This window comes from Talpa occidentalis, unplaced genomic scaffold (genome assembly GCF_014898055.3).
Source record: "Talpa occidentalis isolate TD23 unplaced genomic scaffold, MPIMG_talOcc4v2.1 talOcc4.8, whole genome shotgun sequence".
Lineage (NCBI taxonomy): Eukaryota > Metazoa > Chordata > Mammalia > Eulipotyphla > Talpidae > Talpa > Talpa occidentalis.
The window spans coordinates 102,826,132-102,853,277 of NW_023605194.1; the positions used below are offsets into that span (position 1 = coordinate 102,826,132).

The window sequence follows — 27,146 nt, forward strand, 5'->3', positions numbered from 1 at the left end:
AGTTAAGAAAAATTTGCTTTATTGCTCATTATTTCCTCGGCACTGTTAACTAGGAAATAAATTCAAATAGCACTTTAACATTTTTATTGCAATGTTCTGCACTTTACAATTCACTATTTTTCTTTTAGTTAATGTTTAGCTTCAAAATTCTATGATCTCTAGTAAAATGGGCTTTAGTTAGCTGTATTAATTTATTTATTTTGAAGACATCTGTTCTTTTAGACAAATGATTGATTTTGTTATTTCTTCTTAAGCTTTTTAATAATATGTGTGATTTGTATATTTAGCATATCTTTCCTTCTCACACTATTGATAATCATTTAAGAGTGGAACCCATGTTTTATTAATCTTTACAGTTTTTGGCTAACACAAGACCATTAACATGTTAAGTATCCAACAAGCGTGTACTGAATTACAAATTTTTTATTAGTATTCTACTCTGAGAGGTTAGAAAGAACTGTTTTGGGTATGATATATGGGATTAGAGAAATTTAAAAATACTTGTGGGAGTTAACATGCTCTTATTATTTGGAGTACAGAAATTCTAACTAGAACAAAACTCAGGAATTTTCCCTTTTTTCTTGCTGATTAAGAACAAAATAAAATTTATATGCATGAGCACACACATCTAAGACACATATATATTGTGTGATTGTACGCATATGGTATATACGTAGAGAGAATAAAAATGTATTAAAATATGAAATATGAAGTGTATCCATGTATGTATATGTATACAGAAAGTATCACCAAACTTGAGTGTGACATTCATCCTATGCATTAATTTTAATCAATAGGAAAGTCTATAAAGTATTTTTACTCCATTTGTGTGTGATGCTTTCAAGGAACTTGACCCTAACCTCTTTAAAGTTTGACTAGCTTCATTTCAAACAAGAGGGGGTTGTTAGTAAATGCTAAATTATTGATATATTTGTAAACACAGCAGTTATTTGAAAATATAATTAGAATAAATTTGTGGTTCTATAGCAAGATTAGAATAGTCTATCATGAAAACCTTTATTAAAGGTTATAAAAATAATTCTGAACTATTCCTCATCTTAGACTTGGTACCTAAGATTTTTTCACGCAACTATTGATGTAAATAAAAATTTTCAGTAATACAGATGATGAGAAATTGAATTGTTTTTAGAGCAGCTTAATGTAAACATTGCATATCTAATGGAAAAAATTTTAACCCATGTAATTCAGTAGAGATAAAACCAGTGACTAAAACACATTTAATATTGAATTAGAACATACTAGTTAAAAATGTGTATTTGAAGGTACAACCTCTAAGGCTGGTCCACTTAAAACAAGTGAGACATGAAATTAATCACTTACCTAAAAGGAAAGGGACATGGCTGAATTTAGTGCTCCAATCAGTGCTAAATGTGATAAATAAAGTTCAAAATCAATTTGGTTGGTGTGTAGGACATGAGCAGAGGTGATAGTATAACTCCTGCAAAGATAAGTTAAAGATAAATGTTAAAGTGAAAGAAAATTTTATGTAAGTAAAGGATTTTTTTTACTTAGTTCATTGGACAATATAAGGTACTAATAATCTTTAAACAGAATGCCATGGGCACAGCTTTATTTTGAAAGAAACTAATGTCATGATAATTAAATGAAAAATGTGAGACTGGACAGATATGAACCACCTACCACTCCAATGAACCACCCCAATGAAGTTATATATACTATTTATTATATATGTATCATTTATAAATATACGTGTTTATGATTTATATTATTATACATATATACGTTTATACATGGTGTTAGTGGGAAAATTGACAAATTAGAATAAGGCCTCTAAATTATATTTTATCAATGCTAACTCCTTATATGGGTACTTTGTCCTACTAGGGTTTTTTTTTTTTCTTGTTGTTTGTTTTTTGTGGGACCCTCGCTGGCGGGCGGGGAACAAGCCGGCGCTGCAGAGGCTGCCGGCAACCTCGCAACCCAGTGTTCAACCGCTGCGCCACCAGGGGAGGCCCCGTTCTACTAGGGTTTTGGATGCCCTTGTTTGGAAATCTTGGATGAATGGTACACAGAAAATTTTTGTAATATTCTTGCAACTTTTTTAAAAGTCTGAATCAAATTAAAAAAAAAAATAAGTTAGTGTCACAAAATAGGTTAAGAGAGAACTAGCTTGTCGACATGAAAATCTGTATTAGCAGCTTTTTAAGAGAAAACCTACTAGGTTTTAAAATTCAATTTTGCAAATCCTTTTCTGGTACTTTCCTCTTGGAAATATACACATATGTTCACAGAGATACTTATTGCAATGCTATTTTGTATTAGAAAATAAAAATAACTAAAATTTCTGTTTTAACACACCTAACTGAAGGTAGTGTCAGCAGATATAGAAAGGAAGGGGTAAGTGTAAAAAAGCAGACTCTATTGGACTTAGGACATAAAAGGATACAGAATTTTAGAAAGGAAGATTTAATATGAGTGACTAGAATAATGACTTTAGCAGAAATAGAAAATAAGAGAACCTATTGATTTGTGAGAAGATAGTTTTTATTTTGGAGACACTGAATTTGAGATACTGATATTTAGGTAGATATATTGCAAGTCCCCTAGCAATACATAATATTTAAGTACACAGATCAAAACTACCATGGAGTTATGTGACTAAATCTTTGAGATAACAATTTTAAAGCAACTGTTAGTGAACACTGATTGTAGTTTTTTGTTATGATTATCTGATGTTCCATTTGTTGCTATATACATCTATAAACTTAACCCTGCAATAGCTATTTATATATATTTGGGTATTAAAATTGAAGAGGCTACAATATTATAGAAGTAACTCATTCACATTATTGTCAACAGATAAATTCCTATATGATGAAACCTGTCTTCCACTTGGTACATTTCACACTTAAACCTCTGTATCTAAATCAAAATTCTCAAGGTGAATGAAATTTACAAGAATAAAGAAACAGATTATAAACAAATAAAATTACTATAAATAAAAAAATTAAATGATTTAAGTCCTGTTCAAAACATCTTAGTCCTACTCTATTCCATTAAAATCTCCTGGCTTGGGGTCCTACCAGGAGAATATCATTTTAAGGCCATGAATATCATTTTAAGTTCATGAATATCATTTTAAGGCCATTCAGATGGCTAAGCTTTTGTAACTAGAGGGTGCAGAAGGACATGGAGGATCAGATCACATCTCGTTTGTTTAAATTTAGTAATGTGTGAAAATATTTTAACAAACTTCAAAAATAGCATTGGATTATACATGGCCACTTGCATAAATAATATTTAAATACATTGATTATTTAACTTGACCATACAAATTCTCAGTTGCAATAAAACTCTATATGAACAGAAATATACTTATTCGGTCTTGTGTTTATAAAATGTGAATTATTGATAGGTCTAATTTCCGCTATGGCTGAAAAAAAAAGGTACATTGGCTGTGATATTATTAGGAAAATGGCATCTAATACACCAGTAAGTGCCTATTTTCTGGTTGGAACAAAATCAAAATATGTAAATGTACATAGTCTAGACTTTTAGTAAAATACATGTAAATATGAGGCCTAACATTAAAAAAAGGTATTTTTTACTTAGTCTCAGAATGTTTTGTAACAAATTCAAGAAATATTGAAATGAGAAAAAAAATTAAATTTACCTAAAAACAGGTAAACATAAGAAAACAAGGAATTGAGAATCCTTTAATGATTACAGATTTTTTTTCCAACTCATTGCTTATAGTAATAGTGTACTTTCCTCTGGGTTTGTTGAAAAAATGATAGAAATCACATCTATTCTTTTTTCAATTTTAAATATTTATGATTCTTTTTAAGGCACAATGATGTTGTATACTCTTAAAACAAAATCAAATTATATTTAAGCTTTAAGTGAATTAAATAGAATTTCTTTTATTAGAAATATTTAGTTAATATATCTATTCTTTATTTTTTCATCTGAATCTAGATTCCAGGATGAACTTATGTAAATCCAGTTTCCCTTTGTTTCAAAAATGCTTACTATGTTTTATTACCTGGCATCCTCGCTACTGGGGCACACTTCAAAATAAGCTGATTTTACAAATTTGTAATTTTTTGAACTTTATTTCTCCATAGAGTCCACAGATTTATAACTGATATATTTCTACTTACAAAGATTAAATAATATGTAATATAATTTTGCTTAATCTGTGATAATACCATCTAAAATCATACAAGAATATGATGGCTTTCTCTGAAAATTACCAGGAAGGAAATTTGAAATACTACATACATTAGAATGGTGATCAAAACAGGTTTCAGCGTGCACATAATCACCAGAGTTATCCAAAGTATTTGCAATTTACACTAACTGAAGAGAACGGATTGGGTTTATATTATGCATATATTATCTGTCATTTAACCCTAAAGCAACATGTTGGCTATACATATATACATCATTATTAGAGCACAGGGTCATGCTGCCATTCAAAATTAAGGTGCCACAATTTTATTACAGTAGAACAGCATTCAAGATGCAATAGAATGCTATGAAAGTGCAAAAATTTTTCACAGATTGCATTTATGAATGAGTTTGGTCACAATGAAATGGGATTTTATTTTATACAAATGGAAAAGATTTATCATAAATATATAGACCAGTATATAACATTGAAGAACAAGAAGCAAAAGGGAAACAAGGCTCTTGCATAAAGATCAATTCGCTTTGCTGCAGTTGGAATAACGGGTTTGGCAGGGGGTGGCTTCTTGTTGTTCTTTGCCTGGGATTTCCCAAGTCCATTGTTGACTTCAATAGGTTTTCCATAGCAATCATAATTTGATAATTCAAAATCTCTTGGTAAACTTCCAACAATGCTGAAGTCATTAGATCTCAGATCAGACTTAGAAGTACAAACCTTTTTGCATCTGGTCTCACCAACCTGAGAATAAAAATTAAAGGCAGAGTGTATTTAGAATTTTTGTTTTTATCTGAGATTTAATTTGATCAGTTGACTATTACCAATGATAATTAAACCTTTAGTTTGCCTGGACATTTAGACTCTAAAATGTTGCTTATATTCATGAAAAAAACTTTTAATAGGTTATTCTATGTTAAGGCATCAAAGTGAAAACCTACACTTTAGTGCTCCCGGGCTTGCTAGTTCTCAGTTCAAAGCCCAATAAATATAAGTTCAATATTTAACCATGGAACAGACCATATTACTACAATATATGGAGTAAGGAAATCTTCTGGTATTTCTAACCTTCAACTGCCGCTGTATCCTATTTTCAAATAGGATGATTTGTAAATGACTGAGGGATCTGTCACTCCAAAGAAATAGACTTTCTCTAAACCACACTCACCTATAAGAACTAAAAGATGGCTATAAAAATGTTGGCTAAAGTTGAATTAACCAGCACACACAGAGAATCCAAAAAAAATTGTGTACATTCAGCCAGATCATATGCTACAGATATTACTCAGTTGATAATTACTGAAATACTCTCAGAAAGAATAGAAGTATAGGCTAATCCTAATGGCTTAAGATAGCACTTGATGTTATGTATGGTCAAAGAAGGGTGAATTCTTTACTCTGCTGTGTAATTTTCCACTGTGATTCAACTTTGGAATCGTCACTACTGACATAGTTATTGAGTTTTTTGGTGAAATAGAACACCCTATCAATGTATGCTGTTAGCATACTATAGTTACTCTAGTTTTTGCTTAATTAATATAATACATTGACTAGTTATGCAGATTTCATTTACATTTAGTAGATTTTTGGCTGGGAGCAAACTATGCTTAATATAACAAAATATTCTCCAGAAGCAGGATACTATCATTTATTTGAACAAAGACTTAAGCATCTTTCCTGAAGAACCAAACAGCTGTGTTCAAAGGCGGATAGCAAAGATAACCAAGATACAGTGAGTGGCGGAAAAAAGTTAAAATGTACTTGTGTTTTTTTTTAGCTGATATTCTTTGTTGACTTTATTATAAAATTGATCTCACATAGATATTTGCACTTCTTACCAATTAGGTAAGAAGTTTTTAAAAAGATGTTTATGCAAATATAATTATACAAAATACACCAAAATATGTTGACAGTAGGAATGAAGAGTGAGGAGTAAGAAGTTCACCCTACTGAATATTTCACACTCTTAAAAAAAAAGATGTGACTTACCAATATATTAGCCTATATAGAGAATGTTTGTTATAATACAGCATAATGGAAACATAATTGTATCCTGGTTCAGTGGGACATTGTTTTAGCTGATGGAGACCAATCTGAAGAAAGAGATTCTCCATCTCCATTTTCAAAAATGTACCGTTATAATTTATCAATTGGGAGAGCTCATTTGAATTAAAAAGAATGATTATATCTTGATGAGGTGACTATTGATAGAGTCTGCATAGGTCTAGGGTCTAGTCCACATCAATTCATACTCTTTGTCTAGGAAAATGTCTGGAAAAATTAAAACCAGGGACTCATCAAAATAATGAGAGCAAGAACAAAGGTAGTAACTAAAAATAAATTATCTTGGGAAATCATTCATATATATGAATCATTCGTGTACATCTAAAATTTATTTCCAGTCCTTCCACTTAGATTTCCCAATTTGAAATTTTAAAAAGCCATTTGCAGCAATCAGTCTGTCTCCAAGCTCCACCACCACACACAAAAATACTTGCACATTCGCATTCACACACCTTCCCTATGAGTGTTCCAGACAGATCACATTTAAAGTTCTATTTTTCCAGTGTTGTTTGAGGAATGTGTAAGTCTCAACATCTATCAGTGAACTTTTGCAAAAACTAAAGCATTGCCTTGATTGGAACAAAAATTAAGAAAGATCCTACACATTAAATCTCTGCATTATCTTCAGACTTATAGTACAATCTTCTAAATCTGGACTCTGGGTATTCTAGTCTCTCTTTCTCCCTTAAGAATCATCCACTCCAAATATTTAAAATATACAGGGTCTCCCCGGTGGCGCAGCGGTTGTGCGCTGGGTTGCGAAGCTGCCCGCAGTCTCTGCAGCGCTTGTTCGATCCCTGGCTGCTCCCCGGCCACCGGAGGAGGGTCCCACATGGCGCGCAGACCTCTCCTGCCGCCCGCTGCTCCCCTCAGCAGTGTACTTTGGTCCTTCTCCCTGCTCTGCTCCCCGCTCTGACTCTGGTGAATTCTCTCACCCTCCCGCGCTTCTGACTGTACCCAGTGCTTGTATAAATAAATAAAATAAATAAATAAAAATAAATCTATAAAAAAAAATAAAATATACAAATTGTGCTTTGGAATTCACTTTGCTGAACAAAGAAATACTCTGACTTCTTTTTTTTTTTTTTAGAAGTACTCTGACTTCTACAATAAACTTAGGAAGTATGATTTCTTACTTATATATGCATTTATAACACATCATATTTTATGTATGACTAGGTATGGCTTTAGTATCTGTAAATAGCTGAATAACTGAATAAGTAGCCAAAGTTACATGATATTATAAATCTAAATCACACACAAATACTTCAAAATTCCTAATCTATTTTATTTATATTTTCTTAGATTCTGCCAGAAATATTGATAATTTTAGAAATTTATCCACACAGTGTATTCAAAATTAGACTGTTATATTTATTTCTATAAATTATTTAAATATATCAACATGTGAGTAAAAGAATACTTTTTCTATGTTAAAGTAATAACATGAAAGGTCACTAATAGTAAAATCTTCAATTCGGTTATACTAAACTTTTAATCATTTAAAATTACAACCTCTTCCAGAGATGTATTTGAAGATCCTTATATTTGAAATGATTAGAGAAGTGTGTGTATATGTGTGTTGGTTGAAAGAACCTCTATGAAAGAAGTAATTTTTAATGATGTGACACAAATGAAAGAGAGATAAGATTAGATTGGTTGGTTCCAACTTCTCCCATTCATCAGAGATTTTATACAAACATAACTTCTCTTTTAATACTCCTTGCACATAATTATCATATCTGTGCATTAAAGTAGAAAAGAGTTTATAATATAAATACTATTTTAAACAATCATAATATCACAAGAAAAGGGATTAAAATTGCTTATAAATAAAACACATACTTAACACATTCTTAAAGTGATTGTGGTTATACTAATCTCTAATTTATAATTTTTTTAAATATTCCTCATATAAATGTGTCTCATTTTCTTTCATCATAAAAACTTGTCACTTCTGAAAATTACTGGGAGCAAAAATGAGGTAGTATGATAATGAAATTGTCAAAATTAAAAATGATGCATATAAAAACTTCCTAATGCTTCTATTTTTGACTCTAAATTTTTTTGTGATTTTTTTTTTTTTTAGCTTGAGTCTGCACATATTTAAAACAAAATCAACTCATATAATATTTCCTGATTTAAAAAGCTAGGTGTGATATCATGGTGAACATAATTTCTTCTATAGATGATAAAGATAACTGCAGATGATAAAAATATGCACAGAAGCAAAAAAATATCTGTATATTTCACCAAATTTAAAGCAATTCCTGTTTTTGAAAACATATTTCCATAAATAAGCAACCTCATTTATGGACCAACAACACATTTTATTTTTTAATGTATTCAAATCGGCAGGCATGAATACTATTTGCATTTCATTCCCACACCTTTGTTGTTTACAGTGCACGGTGCATATAAGGATGATAGATGGACAGACAGCAGTCAGGGAAAAAACAAGGTAAATCAAGCAGCTCTCTCCTGACATGGTAGAAAGAATAGGGGAAATCATTTTGTTGGAAATGTCATTCTTACCTGCAAAGTACTAATGTGAACAGGAGTCCCTGTGCCGTTTACAGTATTCTTTTTAGCTGCATTGCCACCTTTGCCATCTGCTTGCTCAGCCTTAGCAATTCTGGCCTTTTCTGCTTCAACTCGTTTGGGATTATTCAACATCACCTGGACAACAGCATACTCCACCAGCGAAGCAAACCCAAACAGAAGACAAGCAATAAGCCAGACATCCAGGGCCTTCACATAAGACACTTTGGGAAGTTCAGCGGCAAGGGTTGTGCACTCCGAGGCCAAGCTGAGTACAGAGAAGATACCTGCAGAAACAGAAATTATAATTAAAGTTTTGTATCCCCCCCTTTTTTCCCCTATGGAAATGTTCTACCACCATTACCCTTGGCCTAAATCCCTTCCCAGTTCCTTCCAATGTTAACAGTGTGATGTCATAGAAAGGGGAGGTTCCAGGTTCCCTGCCTCACCCAAAAAAGGGTGGAACTGAATAGAGATGAAAAACTGAAGCATCAGGAAGAGACAGAAGAAGTTCTGGAGGAGACACACGAAGCAGAGAGACATGAGAAGAAGATGTGCTTGCTTCTAGGCCTTGTTTTTGTACCAGTGACTTGAGGTCATGGAAGGAAACACTTGAAAGAGACAGAGACATGTGTAAGAGACTCCATGGGGGGACTGATGAGCAGCCTTTATCTTGATTTTGCTCTTTTCTTTCCAGACTTGCCTGGCCCCTTCTGCTCCTGTGCTGTGGGTTCCCACCAAAAGGTGCCTTAGGCTTTTGGCAGCCTTTCTGGTTTCAGTGGCCCTGCTATGGCCAACCCTGTCTGGCTGAGCACTTACCCTGTAGGGGATGGGTAACTTTGGGTGCTTAACTGGAAACTATTTTGAACTATATACTTTATTTTCTCTCTATTGCACTCTAATTGTATTAAAGTTCTTTTCCATTGAAGGTCTCATGCACTAATGTAAGTTTTGTTTTTAGACACATTTTAGAACGTGCAGGTTTGGGGGTCTGAGGTACCCCTCACCCTGATCTGTAACATATTTGTCCATGATCAATTCATTAGGTCCCCTGAAAGCCCCAAGAGTAGAACAAAATATTGTGCGCATACTTTTTATGTCAGGATTCTTGATTGTGGTTGGGGATGATTGCAAATATTTAGCTTTAAAAAAAATAACCAACATAAGCATCATCTCTCTCTCAGCACTGGTTTTTTGCTCCATATTAGTGATGGGTTGTCAGCATGGATGAGATGACAATAGCATGATGGGCAGTGTCTGGTTTATTTCTGCATCTCCCCTCTTCTGACAAACACCCTCCACCCTCATTCCTTACTCAATAAACATTTGACACCATACACACACACACACACACACATACACCAAACCCCCCCCAAAACTAGGGTGTAATAACACGATATGGATATTTGGATTTGGTTTAGCTACTAGAGATGCCTAAAACTATTCTATAATCTCTCTAAGGAAGCCATAAAGGTTTCTGATTAGACAAGTTTATTTTAATTTTAGCTTTATTTTATAAAGATTGCAGCTACAGAGCTTAATTTTACACCAATAAAACAACTACATCAGAATAAAAATATAATACATAACTTTCTGATAAGGTTGAAAATTTTTAAAATCTAATATAAAAGACAAAGTAGAAAATGTTTCTTCTTATTTCAGGGGAAATATTGTTCCAACCTTTAAAGGAAAGAATAAAATTCTGCATTAAGTAATATTAACTATGTAACTAGTTATATATCAGTTTAAGTGAAATAACTGTAAAATCCCAATGGACAATGTCATAATTTATCTCTTCCCCTTTCCACTTGTCACACTCCCATTTTCCTTCCTTTGTCTCTTACTCCCTTTCTTCATATTACAGAAGAGTGGTGGGCAGTAAGACCTATTGGCACAGATCACCCACAATGAACTAGCTCAGAAAGAAGCTCACAGGGTGACAAGGCAGTTTCACTTCAAATCAAGGAGGAAACTGTTTTGCCTCAGCTCTGCCAGTCTGTTTCACTTCTGGGGCCAAGTGCATGTTTTCAACTTAGATTTCACCATCTCTGAGAATTAATGTTATGTTAGCCTAATGATTAAATATGTACTTGGTTTTCTTTTCCCTTCCCTTGAAAGGAAATATTGTCAGATTATAGAAGGTCTTGGAGGTCCAGTGGATTTTTTTAATTTATTTGATAGATAATATTAAGAAACTTTAAATTGGTAGAAGAGAAACTATATTCTTAAAAGAATCTTTAAGTAGGGCCTCCCTGGTGTCACAAGGGGTTAAGCACCGCACTATGAAGCAATCCGCAGCCTCTGCAGCACGAGTTCAATCCCTGTCCCGCAGGGAGCAACCCACATGGCGCAGCAGACCTCTCCTGTCTTGCCCGCTGCTCCCCTCAGCAGGTATTTCAGTAGATCCACCTGTCCTGTTCCCCACTCTGTCTCTGGTGAATCCTCTCACCCCTGGCAACTCTGGCCTGTACCCCAGCTCTTGTATGCATAAATAAATAAATCTTTAAAAAAAAAAAAAAGAATCTTTAACATTACTCTGGTAGGGATATACAAAACAGACTGAGAAAGGGAAAAAATAGTAGTTGCAGAAACAAAGTATATAGAAATGAAGAATAGGATCCATGCAAAAGGATTTTGGAGAAAACATTTAAAAGACTTGGTTACCAACTGAAGGAAGAAGGAAAAGATTGAGACAAAGTTCTTAACAGACTAACTCAAAAAATATCCATTAAAAATGGGAAGAGAGGATTGCAGAATAGATGATGATTTTGGAATGAAAATACTGAGGAAGGCTAAAGGTCAAAAAAAAAGAACCAATATGGGCCTCCCTGGTGGCGCAGCAGTTGAGCGCTGGGTTGTGAAGCTGCCCGCAGCCTCTGCGGTGCCGGTTCGATCCCTGGCCCCGGCCACTGGAGGAGGGTCCCACATGGCCGCAGACCTCTCCTGCCGCCCGCTGCTCCCCTCAGCAGTGTACTTCGGTCTTTCTGCCTGCTCTGCTCCCCGCTCTGGCTCTGGTGAATTCTCTCACCCTCTCGCGCTTCTGACTGTACCCAGTGCTTGTATAAATAAATCTTTAAAAAAACAAAAAACAGAACCGATAACCAGGACACAGCATAGCACACTTAACTATTTGAAAAGGACAGATTAGCCAATATTCAGACAGAGATCATGTTGAAAAGGCAGAAGACTTCATGAAGCCAAAATGCTCTGGTGTCTGAGAAAAGGAGCAGAGCAAGGGGGAGGGATAGGACATTAGTACATCTGGGGAGGGAAAGGAGAGATAATTATAATTCTACTCATTAGGTTAGAAACAATGGTGCTCAGTTCTATTAATATTTTCATTATTTCAAAGAAACAGAGATAAGTTAAGAAGATAATATGAACATGACTACATACATACTATTAAGTCAGGAAATCATTTTCAAACAGAAAATATCAATTTGTTTATTTTATCCTAAAATAAGAAGACAATTATATTTCTGGACAAATATTATCTCATATTTCCATAAAAGCATCATCTTAATATAGATTTCAAGTGGAATTAGTTCATTGTTAAATAATGTGTTGTAAAATTGTCTGAACTTTTATTATTCAGCTCATTAATATGCAGTGAGAATTTTATAGTGATACGTTTTATAGCAGCCACTACATGTCATAGTCTGTTACATCTTCACCTAGCAGACATTTCAGAAATGTTCCACACCCAGCTCCTACTCTGCCTGTCTTTTCAAACCTTTACATGAAGCTTTTCCATCTCAGTGAATGGCAATTTCTTTTTTCTGGTTGTTCAGCCAAAAATACTTGGAAATCAGCCTTGATTCTACTTTCTTAAATCCTGCATATAACACATCTATACATCTTTTTTTTTATCTGTGCCGTATCCATTCTCCATTTTTGAGAATCACTACTACTATCTCCTGGCCCACACTATGATTCCTTCATCTGGCTAGTTCAAGCATCTGGGTAATCCAAATGCATTCCTTGCTTCCAGCCTGACCTCCTTGCAGTTTTGTTCTAAAAACAAGTAGCTAAAGACAACCTGTTAAAATGTAAATCAAATCATTCCCAAAATGCCCCAGGGGCATTGCCTTTCACTCTGAATAAAGGTCAGAATCTTCAGAATGGTTAAGAGGAGTTTCAAGACCCACCCTCCCATCATTATATTTCTGATCTTATCTTTTAATCCTTTTCTCATTCTGATCCAGCCATGAAACTTTCCTGTTGCTTCTAAAATGCTCAAAGTTTGTTCCTACCTCCCAAATACTTCAAATATGCTACTGCCTTGGTATTGCTGCCCTTGATGATCACTACCCAGCCCACTCTCTCCTAGGTACCCAGAAAGATTCATTCCTTTACCCCCTGTAATTCCTTATCCAACATCACTTCTCCTTGGCACTATTTTTTTTTTTAAAGATTTTATTTTATTTATGCTGACAAGAACTGGGGTACAGGCGGGAGGGGGTGAATGTGTGTGTGAGAGAGGATTCACCAGAAACAGAGTAGGGAGCAGAACAGACAGATCTACTGAAATACACTGCTGAGGGGAGCAGCGGTTGAGACGGGAGAGGTCTGCTGCGCCATGTGGGTCACCTCCCTGGCCAGGGATCAAGCTTGTGCTACAATGGCTGCAGATTGCTTCATAGTGCTGCATCTTAACTCCTGCACCATCAGGGAGGCCCCAGCACTATTCTTGACTATCAGGCTGCCGCTCCTGAGCTCATGTATTTCTGTATCTAGTGTTATACAGTATATATTAAATTTGCTAGGAGTATTGTTAGGGGGAAAGGATGTCCTGAGATAATCTCATACAGGCTTTGTGGACTCCACCCCCACTCCAGACTAAAGCCATCAGGACATTGGGAAAGACAAATCCCATCACCACTAAGGGGAGGGTGGCTGGGACCTGAGGGTGGAGTTGGGCAGCCAAGTTGGATATAAAAACCAAACACGTGGGCCTTGCTCGCTCTCTGGCTCGCGATCGCTCGCCTCCTGGCTTCACCGCTCCTGGCTGGCGGCCAACTCTGAGAGCGCCATTTTGGGATTCCTGATCGGCGGATCGGGTAGGACTCATTTAAAACTTTGTCTCCCACTTTTCTCCCAGAGCTGTACATTTCCTCATTTCCCCTTCCCTTGTAAATAAACCTTTTATTAACCTTTCACGTGTGCCTGCAGTAGAGCATTGATAAGTCCTTTTAAGCACGCGGGTGAGGACCCACAGTCAGGCACCCCGTTTTGTATCGGGGTTGCTCTACAACAGTATGAGAATATAAACTCATTGAGGCTAAAAGATTTTCTTTTATATTAAATCTATTTTATGAATTATTTATTACTTTGTTACCTATGGACTTCGTTGTCTATATTCCCTTCTTTCTGAACAATACTTTGTGCATAGTACACAATAAACATTGTTGAATGAATCAAAATGCATAAAAATGCTTCATAATCTATAAAGTAACACATAACTGGGCATAGGATTAAATTCTGAGTGTAAATATGGATTTGACATTCATTTTTTTCCCCTGTTCTCCAAGTGTTCCATTGAATATTCTTTTATCCCAGTTGACATTTCAACAGAATGTGGGCCTGTTGTCCAAGTTGTCAGAACTAGTAATCACAGAGCTGGAATTCAAGCCCAGAATTGACTCTAGAGATTACTTTCAACCATCAAGCACTTCTGCTCCCTACAACAGGTCTACAGGATGCTAAGTGACAGCTCAGGGACCTCAGAAGTCCTACAGTGGACAGGAATTTGCAGAGAAAAATCTTTCAAGGATATGTCAGGAATTGGGATGTCTCCAAAGTACCCCTGGAAGCCTGGCATTTCAATTCTTATCACTGCATGAAAGCTAGATATTTCTACTAAACAAACAAAAGACTACTTGGGGGAAACACATGGGATTTTTAAAAAATCTAAGTATTAAATCTAGTTTGGTGAGGGGTTTATTTTTAGTACATTATACTACACAATTAGCATCCTTTAAAGGAATCTATCAGTCGAGACACATAACACTAATGGTAATTCTCACATTTCTGATTATAAGGATACATATAGTCTTTGTGGTTTTTATCAGAGGTAAACCATCAGATTTATTATTCAGATAAAATTGTCATCTTCACTGCTTCTTTCCTGGTTTCCTACTCTTTAAAATCTGCATTTCATTTAATCCCTCTAATATGTCAGGAAGGAGATTTGAACAAGGCCTTCCCAATGAAAGAAAACACTGCTGTAACCAATCACTCACAAAGAGGTCAGATATATCACAGCCTTACCTACTATATAAGTTCCAGGTGATATTTAGAACACGCAAGTGCACACACACATAGGTACACACACACACACATACCACAGAGTAATGAAAGATTTTAGAACACTCCAATCAAAATTTGTTGACACAAAGTTCTTTCTTTGAAAATATTTTATCCACAAGAAAAGTTCTTTCTTTTTATTTCTAAATCTATTTATTTATTTATTTTCTCACATATTTGTTAATTTTGGGACAGTATTTGATTTCTCCCCTCAGGTGTAGCCCCTTAATTCTCCCACCACCATAGCACCCGTGGCCCATCACCACAGTCCCTTATGCTCCCTCCCCTGTTTTGACCTCTCCTCTTGGATGCCACAATTTCATGGTCATTTTGCAAGTTTTGTCATTTTTCCTGGACTTGTTTGCCTTCTCTGCATTCCACATGTAAGTGAAACCATCCAATATTTACCCTCTGAAAGGAAATCTGCACTCTTACATTTATTGTAGCACTATTACAATATTCAAGTATGAAAACAGCCTTAATGTCCCAAAACAGATGAATGGATCAAGAATATGTGTCACATGTACACAATGGAATACTACACAGCGATCAAAATAAAATAAATTCAGGCCATTTGCAACAACATGAATGGAGCTGGAAGGGATTACGCTAAACAAGAAAAGTTCTTGATTATTTTCCTGCACATTTCCCTTTGTGAGTCTGGCTAACAGTGTTTCAATGTCACAGAGAATTAAAAATAAAATCTTGATTTTTTTTGTTTCAATAACAAAAGGGATGGTTTTTTTGATTTCTTCTTCTTCAGATTTATTGTTTGTGTATAGGAAGGCTACTGACTTTTGCGTGTTGATTTTGTATCCTGCCACTTTACTGAACTGATTGATGAGTTGAATTAGCTTTTCTGTGGAGTTTTTGGGGTTCTCTATGTATAATATCATATCGTCTGCAAATAGTGATAGTTTGACTTCTTCTTTTCCTATTTGGATTCCTTGGATGTCTTTCTCTTGTCTTATTGCCCTGGCTAGGACTTCCAGTATTATATTGAAAAGCAGTGGTGAGAGTGGACATCCTTGTCTTGTTCCAGATCTTAATGGAATTGCTTTCAGCTTTTCACCATTGAGAATGATACTGGCTGTTGGCTTGTCATAGATGGCCTTTATGATGTTGAGGTATGTTCCTTGTATCCCAAGAATTTCAAGGGCTTTTATCATGAATGGGTGTTGTACTTTGTCGAAAGCTTTCTCAGCATCTATTGATATTATCATATGGTTTTTATATTTCTTTTTGTTGATGTGTTGGATAACGTTGATTGATTTTTGGATGTTAAACCATCCTTGTGCCCCTGGAATGAATCCTACTTGGTCGTGGTGAATTATCTTATGGATACATTGTTGGATTCTGATGGCTAAAATTTTATTGAGGATTTTTGCATCAGTGTTCATTAGGGAGATTGGCCTGTAGTTTTCCTTTTTTGGGAATAAATATTTGGGAATAAATCTAACAAAAGAGGTAAAGGACCTATACAAAGAAAACTATAAAACACTGTTAAAAGAAATAGAAGAAGACACAAAGAAATGGAGAGACATCCCCGGCTCGTGGATTGGAAGAATAAACATTATTAAAATGGCCATTCTTCCAAAAGCAATATACAGATTCAATGCTATTCCAATCAAAATTTCAATGTCATTCTTCAAAGAAATAGAACAATTATTGATGAAATTCATATGGAATCACAAAAAACCCCGAATAGCCAAAGCTCTCCTGAAAAAAAAAGAAGGGAATGGAGGCATTACACTCCCAGACTTCAAACTATACTACAAAGCCATAATCATCAAAACTGCATGGTATTGGAACAAGAACAGACATACAGACCAATGGAATCGAATAGAAAATCCAGAAATAAACCCACAGATTTATGGTCAACTAATCTTTGACAAAGGAGCAAAGACTATGCATTGGAGCAAAGAAAGTTTGTTCAATAAATGGTGCTGGGAAAACTGGGTCGCTACATGCAAAAGAATGAAGCTTGACCACTACCTCACACCATACACAAAAATCAACTCAAAATGGATTAAAGAACTAGACATAAGACCTGAAACCATAAAATATATAGAAGGAAATATAGGCGAAACACTACGTGATTTGCACATCAAAGACATCTTTACAGACACATCACCCAAAGCAGTGATAGTGAAGGCAAAGATAAACAGCTGGGACTACATCAAATTAAAGAGCTTCTGCACAGCAAAAGAGACAATAACAAAAACAAAGAGAAACCCCACCAACTGGGAGAACATTTTTGCACCCAACACTAATGATAAAGGACTGATCACAAAAATCTGCAAAGAGCTGATGAGACTCAACAACAACAAAGAAAATAATCCAGTCAAAAAATGGGCAGAAGAGCTAAAAAGAAACTTCTCTGAAGAGGAAATGCAAATGGACAACAGGCATATGATAAAATGTTCAACATCACTTGCCATCAGGGAAATGCAAATCAAAACTACCATGAGATACCATCTTACACCAGTGAGAATGGCACATATTAAAAAAACTAGCAACAACAAATGCTGGCGAGGGTGTGGAGAAAAAGGAACTCTTCTGCACTGTTGGTGGGAGTGCAAACTGGTCCAACCACTGTGGAAAGCTGTGTGGAGATTTCTGGACCTACTAAACATAGAGCTTCCATATGATCCAGCAATTCCACTCCTAGGTATTTACCCAAAGGACACAGAAACATCAATTCCAAAGAGCACCTGCACCCCTATGTTTATAGCAGCACTGTTTACAATAGCTAAGCTTTGGAAACAACCCAAATGCCCAAAAATAGATGACTGGATCAAGAAGATGTGGTACATATATACCATGGAATATTACTCAGCATTCAAAAAAGATAAACACATGCAATTTGCAGCAACATGGATGGCGCTGGAAGGGATCATGCTCAGCGAAATAAGCCAAAAAGAAAAAGAAAAATACCGGATGGTCTCACTCATAGCAGGAATCTAGAAAACTTAAATAAGGGACCAGGAAAATGAATAACTATAAGAAAGTGAAAATCAAAATCAACAAAAAACTATGAACCAGAGACACTTTTTTGGGGGCGGGGGCGGGAGGGGAGGGATTGGGGTCAGAATGGGGGGGCTGCAATTGTATGGGGAATATAACAAAATTTATTATTAAAAAAAAAATAAAATAAAATCTTGGAGAACCTGGCCTACAAGTCCTTACTTCTAGCTGCTACTGCTGATACAGCACACAATAACTGATGTTTAGGAAAATGATGTCATTTTTAACAAGATAAATTATATTACACATTCCCTGCTTAATAGTATTAGATAGTATATAGTATTTTCAAGAAAGATTTCTACCCAAATAGTTATTTAAGTTTGGCATTACTGGTGATTTTAGACTCTAGTTCTCTGAGAAAAATCACTTGTTAATAATTATTTCATAACAAAACAGGACAGGTTAACATTTAAAAGGCAGGAAAAGAAATGTTCAGTTTAATTATAAGGTGCATAAATTATAAAGTACATAAATCTTGAGATAATCTAGTTCAAAACTTCAAGTTTTGAAGTAAATCTAAAAATAAGAGAAAGGTTGTCATCAATTTCAAAACTCATTATTTCTAAATAGTTGATTGAATATTAGTAAATAACAGGTATAGAAAGCAGCACATCCCTGGCATCAGAAAGAGAGAGGCAAGGAACAGATTACCTAGGGGCACTCTGGCAGCGCTAGCATCCGGGTTGATCCAGAAGGACAGCCAGGAGAGAACCACAATCAGCAGGGTGGGGGCATAGACGCCCATCATGTAAAACCCCACCTGTCTCCTCAGGGTGAAGATCACCTCCACGCATGTATAGTAGCCTTTCAGAAACAGACACATTAAAGGTGTGAAGCTCTTCCCCACATACAACTGCAGAAATCAATAATGCATCTCCTGTAAAGTATGTCACTTCTATCTGAAGCAATTTCACAAAGTAAACTCCCTGCAAAAAAGTTTTTCTTCAAATATCTATAATTGATGGTCTCTAAGAGGATGACATTATGGGACCTGCTTCATCTGACCTTTCACAACTTCATTATGACATTGAGAAATAGATCCCACATGCTGCTCCACTATGTCAGTGTCTCAGCTTTTAAGTCTTTGTTCAGAGAATTTGCAATGGACTTCAACTTTTCATTACCCACGGGTACTCTCAGAGCGAGTGATCTGAAGGAGTCATACAGAGAGCAATAAATCAAAGCAGAACAAGTATAAAAAGAAACATTCTATACTACGCATTGTCAGGAAAGTTTTCAGCCACACCTACTATTTCTTGCCTAGAAAGGACAGAAATTTACAAAAGCTCAGATGGATATTTAAACCTTACGCGTTAAGACAGTATTGGAAGTAAATATTAACAAGGATAAGAAATAAGTGTTTTAATCTAGGTGGATAAGATTGCAAACTGCCAATAGCTGACATTCCTCTCCATTCTCTCCTACCCTCCACTCCTGGCCCTGAAATGTACTCTACTTCAGGGACAGACCTTTCATTTTCACAAGCTGAGACACTTGCAAAAATTGCCTTCCAACAAAATCCTAGAGCCGCCATGACATCAACTACTTTTCCAAATTAATCTACAAATTATGGGCAGTCTCATATCAGGCTTTATTAACGTGAAAAATAAATTAAGTGACACAAATACTTTCCTATCACGGGAACAGAAGAGATATTTCTAGATGTTTGAGATGATACTTTGTTAGCAATTTAAATACATTTCTTTAATGCTTAAAGCGCATAACTTAGATACAAATATAATTTATCCAATAAAAGTAAGGTTATAAAGCTATGCATCAGTGCTAAAAAGTTCAAATATTGATAACTTCAATTGTGTTCAGCTTAAACTGTACCGAATTACTTGAAAATGTTGAAATAAATGAATAAATGGTAAATAAGTAAAACAATCCTGGAAAAAAGGGTAAAAAGTGTTTTTATAATTTTTAGTTTAAAAGTAGCATTTATTTTCCCTCATTGGAAACACTATATGTATTGTTGATACTAGAATAACCTTCATATTTACTCATTATTAGTATTTCGGGCAGTGTTTGAACAAAATAGGGCTTCAACGAACACTGAATAAAAGAATGGCTATTCTCAATCTTTCTCAAATAAATTATAAATCTGTTCTTTCTTCCAATGTGAATGATAATCATTATTACCTGAGTGAGTACAAAGATAGTGCTAATACACAAGAAAAACAAATAGTATATTTGATCTGACAAGTAAATTCTAATTATGCTAAATTTTCTATATAATATATACAAATGCAGTGTCTTCATAAAGTTTTCATTTCATTAAAACTAGGCAATTTATTTAAATCATGCATAGGATTTAAAACAACGCAAAAAATAAAACAATGAAAAATGTCCTTCCCTCTTCTCTGCTCACCACTTACCTTAATTTCCTACTTCAACAAACAAGAACTTTGTGTTTCTAATAATTACATGCAAAAATTCCAATATATAATATTTCATGAATCTAATTTGCTGCAATTAAGGGGCTTACCATATTTCTTAAAATTAGTTCTGAAGTTGCTTGCTTTGCCATAGCATCACTAAGTTAATTTGACATTCACTTAGTGCATGTAAAATGGAGAACAATTTATATGTGGTTAGCATGTTTTTTCAGATTATAAGTTATCACAAATATTATAGTGATTTATTATAAAGTTGCTCACTTTAAAGGGAATTCTTGTAGTCTACTACACCATGTGACAGCCTAAAAACCTTGAGTCTTATATTTTGAAGCCTTTTACCGCCATGTCCCTATATTCAGACACCACTCAGGGAGTGTCACAAGACTTGGATGCATGCAGCAGTAAAATACATGCTTGGATATTATAGTGATTTACTCCATAAACTCTTAAGAATAACATTTCTTGATCTTTTCCTGGTACTGTTACATTTATGAGAAGCAGGTGGGCAGCTAATTGATATAAATGTTCATTGGCAAATTCAATTTAGCTTTCTATTCCCTGTGAAGTTTTTTTTTAATTTATTTATTTATGCATACAAGAACTGGGGTACAGGCCAGCGGTGTAGGGGGTGAGAGGATTCGCCAGAGACAGAGTGGGGAGCAGAACAGGCAGACTGAAATACACTGCTGAGGGGAGCAGCAGGCAAGGCGAGAGGTCTGCTGTGCCATGTGCGTTGCTCCGTGGCAGGGGATGGAACTCGTGCTACAAAGGCTGCTGACAACTTCATAGATTGCGTCTTAACCCTTTGTGCCACCAGGGAGAACCCTATTTCCTGTGAAGTTTTATCTTAGTTTTATCTTCTTCTTATTCACTCAGGCTTACAATTTAAGTATTTTTGTATACCTGCTTTCCCATATATTTTGCCCAGCTATAGCCCATTAGTTTATATACACTATGCTCTCTATCTTCTACTATTTTACATTGTTAAGCATTTACTTTATTTTGAATATTATATTTCAGATATATTTTAAAATGTCCAATAATGAAAACATGTTTTGCTTGTATTCATTTGTTGATTCTTCTGAATGCTGAAAAGCATGTTTGCTAAACATAGTAAGTATTAATAATTGTTAGCCAGTTTTTTGGTTGTTATTTTCTGAAATCTTCACTGAATACTTGGGTGGTCATAGTATTTAGAACTCTTAGTTGTTCCTTTGAAAAAATATTGGTAATTCTTTTAGTAGTGTATCTGCTTACTATCTCTCTTATACTAATATACTATGTGCTTTGTAATAGAAGAGACCATTTATATGCATGCTATATAATCTTCCAATTAATTTGAAGGTCAACAACAGATGCTTAAATTATTTCTCCAAGTTGCATAGTATTGCATTTACTGTAACATTATAAATATGAAATTATTCACTCTGCCCTTTATTTCAATATCAATAGGACTGTTTTAAATTATATTTGACCTCAATGATGTCATGATGACACCATTTTAGTTCAAACATCTAATCTCTCTAAATACTGTACCATTACACTATACATTCTTATTCAGCATCTGCTTTAACTAAATGAATTCCTGAATCTTTGTTATGCTTTACTTCCTGACACAGGATTACAGTTTTGTGATAATTCATAAGCTGACCTGATTATTAGTGTTAGTGTAATGATGAAAATTTAATCATCTTTTTGCTTACATTGCTAAGTGAAATAACACTGTGTTGATTCTAAAGCCCTCAAAAACCCAGAGCTACCAGTGGAGGTGCAAAGGTTGACTATTAACCATATTATTAAAGTATTGAGCAGTGAGTACTGACTGTATTTTCATTTCTGCAAAATACTTGATGTAATTTGACTAATGAAACCAATTATGTGCATTTATAATGGTCGGTTCTATAACTTAGGTCAAAAATATTATACAAGGAATATTTGCTGATGACCATTTTTTCTCATATTCATTTCTTCCTACACAGCATAAAGCTTAACACTTTTTAATATTGAGGATATGGGTCAACCACATCTAAAAACTATCCAAAAAGCAACACACAAGTATATACAGATTATACTGTCCCTATTCTCATTGGCTCCAAGTGGAATTTTGCTGGAAGTAGAATTTCTTGACAACATTCAAGAAAACCACTGCTTGGCAAAGTTCGTGTTACCAAAAGATAAAAGTGAAAATTTTATTTTACCCAGAGTTACACAGAGAAAAGCAAAACTATCTAGTAATTAAAAAAAATTACAAGAACGTTGGCAAATGTAAACTTATGAAATATTTACATACATGAATGTAAAGATAAAAAAAATGCTTACTAGTTTTGTTGCAGTCTGCATTTAGCATATATTAATATTAAAATGAAACTTTAAAATAGGACAGTTTTGTTTATTTTAAAGAATATTACTTACCGGTGCCTTTATAGTATTTTGTACAGTTACCATATTCAATATCCTCCTTTTTAATATCAAACTGAGGCAAGGCAATTTTTTCTAACTGAACAGGATCCCCTGACTGCCAGATAAATCTTAAATCATCAGTTGTGTAACCAACTACAAACAAAATAAACAAATAAAAATGTTAGTTTGAAATATAATTACTAATGCCTTTAAAAATTTTAATAACCCAAATATATAATGTAGAAAGTATAAGGAAATAGGGTCTCCTTATATGAATTGTTAAAAACATAAAGAGGTAAAATCTATGGCCACTAATGAAATTAGTAAAACAAAAATTACAGATCATTGGCTTCCAGAAAGAACAAGTTAAAATAGTCAGCATACTGCAAGTAGTTAAAATCGTAGGGTGTCATGTACAGTAGTCATTCTGCTATATCAGAATTCTGAACTGTCATCATTGAGAAAATAATAGTTTTCTAATGTGTGCATTTACACTCATGCAATACACTATCTGAAAATTATTAAGGAAACTCATGAACCAAAAGTCATTTAATTGAAGAAATAACTATAAATTTCTCTAAAGGAACTTCATAACTAATAAAAATCCCTCAAAGGGACATCATTGCAAAATCCTGAAACACCTATGTTGGGCTTCAGTAAAATGGCTACAATTCCAGAATTCTATGGGGTTGTAAAGCATGGAGTAGTCTATCATAGAACTCTAAAGTGCACGTATATTTTAAAGCAGTACTGAAGTGTATTTGGTAGTAGAATTAAATGTAAATGCATGGTTGGGATTACTCACACATGTCTACAATATATACACAACATGTATACTTATAAGCTTACTGCCACAAAATGTCATGTTGTAATTAAAAGCAATAAATATCATTCACATTTAGGATCCAGTTTTAGTAAATTAAAATTAAAAAAGCAAATAACTACTACGTAACTTTAAAATGTAACATTTCACAGACATATGTAAGACATTTGAAAGGTTTATTATTCTTTACTCTGCAGAAGTAAGTCACAGTGTATAGGTATGCAGGTTAATGATTCCTTATCTCAGTGACAATATTTCAGGTTTTATTTCCAACTTTTATTTTTTAAATATAAATATGGTAGTAAATTAAGTAACATGTTTTATAATCATTTCTAGTGTATATCTAGACTGAAAAATTATGATTATAGAAATATAGAAATGTTATTATATGAAAAATACATTTTATACATCCTTAGATAATGAATGCACAGTAGGATTTAGAGACCATTTTTCAATGTCTTTGAAATTTTCTGCTATGAAAATGTAGTTTTAACATCAGAAAAGTTTTATAAGTTAGGACATTTCTCTTATACCTTGCCTGTATTATAAATTCAAATGTGGTTGACAAGTGGAATAACTTAGACATATACACCTACATGAATTGAACTGAAATTAGGAACTAGTACAAAAAAAGGATTCATCTATACTACAAATTAATATAACAGAAGAACTATAATTTACCTAAATCATATATTCTAATGGTTACTTGTAATCCAAATAGCTAATGTTAAAAATGTTATCTAAGATATTAGACAAATGTATGCCTGTATATTTGAAGCATTTTTATTCACTTAAGTCACTTAGGGGCACATTTACATACAGCTCTCCAGTTGCATCTTGCAACGTTGTGTGTCCATTGGAAACAAGGTCAAGTCCAAAGGGCATGAAAGAGTAATAGATAACCTGAAAGTAGAGACAAGAGTCTTAGAAATCACTGAATACATTTATCTGTGTTCTACAGATTTTGAAAGGAAAATATAAATGTACAAATGTTGAAGCTAAGAGTACCTCATGCTGACAAGGACATCTCCATCCCGAAAAATAAACAGAAGAATATTTTCCTGGGTTACATCATGAAAATTGGCACTTTTTTCATTTGCGAAAAATAAGTCAGGTTTCCATAGACACTTGTACATTGTAGGATCCACGGTCAGTGCATCTGAGCCCCGAAAATCACTAGGAAGTTTCAGTCTGGGATCATTCCATTTCTGTCTCAGGAAGATGTTAACCCTGTAGTCCTGGAAAAGATGTGTGTAGAGGTATGATTTTTGTCATTTTTAAGAATATATTCAGCACTAGAATAAAGAGGGTTTCAATGATCAGCAGCAGATATTTTTGTTCTTCTAATATCAACCAGGACCACAGCAGATCAGTCTCTAAGTTAGAGCTCCATCAACAGTAATGCACGCATACACAAGATCCTTGTGGTTATCCATTTACTTTCTAAGGCTATTTCTACTTTACCAATAATTGCCTTATATTTATAGAAACACCAATTGTAACAGTTGGTCAGGTACTGTTATCAAAAAGCCTGAGAAGTGGTAAAATATTACCATTACTCTTCCCAGAAAAGTAGAATACAATTTAGTTTGAAAAGATTAAGAGATAAAATAGGTAAGAAGCAAAGGAGAAATATTTCTATTTGTCCCTTACTAAGTAGCAAACTACAAAAATAATAGATAGTTACATATATATGTGTGTATATATAACACACATATTTTTAAAATAATATCTATTCTTAAAATGGAAAAAGAAAAGTTATCCAAGTTATCCTTGGCTATTCATATCTGTGAATGATTATGAGTTTGTGATAATTCAATTTTAGAGCGAACTGAATGAGTCAATCCAATGAGATTTGGACTATGCAAAACAGATAAAAGTAGATGAAAATTTATAAATGCTATGTTTAACTATAGTTCATTTTATTTTATTTTTTTTAAGGATTTACTCATTTATTTATACAAGCACTGGGTACAGTCAGAAGCGCGGGAGGGTGAGAGAATTCACCAGAGCCAGAGCGGGGAGCAGAACAGGCAGACAGACGAAGTACACTGCTGAGGGGAGCAGCGGGCGGCAGGAGAGGTCTGGGCGCCATGTGGGACCCTCACCCGGTGGCCAGGGATCGAACCGGCGCTGCAGAGTCTGCGGGCAGCTTCGCAACCCAGCGCTCAACCGCTGCACCGCTGGGGAGACTCTATAGTTCATTTTAAACTACAGTAAAAAATGTCTGAAATATGCCCTTTAGCAAATTTTGCATTTTACCTATTTCTAAAAATTATTTTAAACTTTGTAAAAATTAAATTATATCAAAACAGATTTTAAGAAATACATGAAGTTGAGGACATATTTAATATCTTAATACATTATGTATTTGCCAGTGAAATGAGGTTCTCAATTGGGTTTTTATTACATTCAGTCAAACTCAGCATTGAGCTCAGGTCTTTTGATTTTCATTTTCTATAGTGAATTCACAAGATGCACAAAAGTGCTCAGATTATATTGGTATTCAACATCTTTATTTTCAATAATTAAAAATTCACAAAACACTGTAGCCTTTCACAAGATCAAACTGAATTAGACCACAAACTTCAAATTAAAATCCAAATAAATAAAAAGAAAGACCTTTAGTAAAGGTCTTTACTAAAGACCTTTCTCATTTTTAATATAAATGTACTATAATATAACATAAATGCACATGCTATATAGATGTATAAAATTAAAATAATGCTTAAGGAATAAGCACTGACACTAGAAAAACTTGGGGGGATTTATTTTCTCTATCATGTGATTTTGTTTGTATATACAGACTCCTCATAGTAATTGGAGAAAGGAAAGGCATATAGTAACAATATGCATTTACTGAAGTATGGATGGTGCATTAAGATGAAATCTATCTACATCTTACAGCTTCCCTAAATTTGATGTTTATTAAAAACTTCAACATATAATAGAACTGATTCTTTAAAATCATATACAGATGGTTTTAGCATGTAAAAGTGAAAAAAATTAAAGGTTATATAAGTTGACCTTGAACATATTCTGGACCAGTGGAAAAAGCAGATAACATTTTTTACATCAAATGAACATGATTCAAAGAGAGAGTAAAAGGAATACTATAACCCCAGAAAAATGAAGGGCTGAATTACACGGTTATATGAACTTTTTCAACATATATGTCTATCTTAAAATTAACAACCAGATCAATAAAGTGATTATTTCATATCTGACTGTGATTATGACAATTTTGACACGTCCAAATAAAAGGCCATCTTCTTCAAATGATGAGGCCCCAGCCAATTGTGTGCCAAAACATTGCTTCTTTGCAAAAGTTTTCATCTATTCCATTCAATCATGCATGACCCTCTGTTTATGAAGGAATTCACCTTAAGATCAATCACTTTCAAATAAAACATTATGC

At 34.3% G+C, this 27,146-nt stretch overlaps 1 protein-coding gene and 1 long non-coding RNA gene across 4 annotated transcripts in view; one reads left to right on the forward strand and one right to left on the reverse strand.

The window, feature by feature from the left end:
* Nucleotides 1-1,304: 1,304 nt before the first annotated feature.
* Nucleotides 1,305-27,146, reverse strand: part of GLRB (glycine receptor beta) — a 65,781-nt gene continuing 39,939 nt past the window's right edge. The window contains exons 5-11 of one of the 3 annotated variants that reach the window (XM_054690187.1): nucleotides 24,737-24,966; nucleotides 24,549-24,631; nucleotides 22,918-23,058; nucleotides 18,758-18,910; nucleotides 8,768-9,060; nucleotides 4,889-4,912; nucleotides 1,305-1,459 (exon numbers count right to left, since the gene is read on the reverse strand). In XM_054690187.1, coding sequence (XP_054546162.1) covers nucleotides 1,412-1,459; nucleotides 4,889-4,912; nucleotides 8,768-9,060; nucleotides 18,758-18,910; nucleotides 22,918-23,058; nucleotides 24,549-24,631; nucleotides 24,737-24,966 — 972 coding nt within the window. In that variant the 3' untranslated portion in view covers nucleotides 1,305-1,411. Of the gene's footprint in view, nucleotides 1,460-3,648; nucleotides 4,913-8,767; nucleotides 9,061-18,757; nucleotides 18,911-22,917; nucleotides 23,059-24,548; nucleotides 24,632-24,736; nucleotides 24,967-27,146 lie in introns of those variants that run through there. The other 2 variants (XM_037496767.2, XM_054690186.1) reach the window with 2 other exon arrangements.
* Nucleotides 9,228-27,146, forward strand: part of LOC129144972 (uncharacterized) — a 41,512-nt gene continuing 23,593 nt past the window's right edge. Inside the window, exon 1 of the long non-coding RNA XR_008549895.1 lies at nucleotides 9,228-9,406. This is a non-coding gene — a long non-coding RNA (uncharacterized LOC129144972). The remainder of the gene's footprint in view (nucleotides 9,407-27,146) is intronic.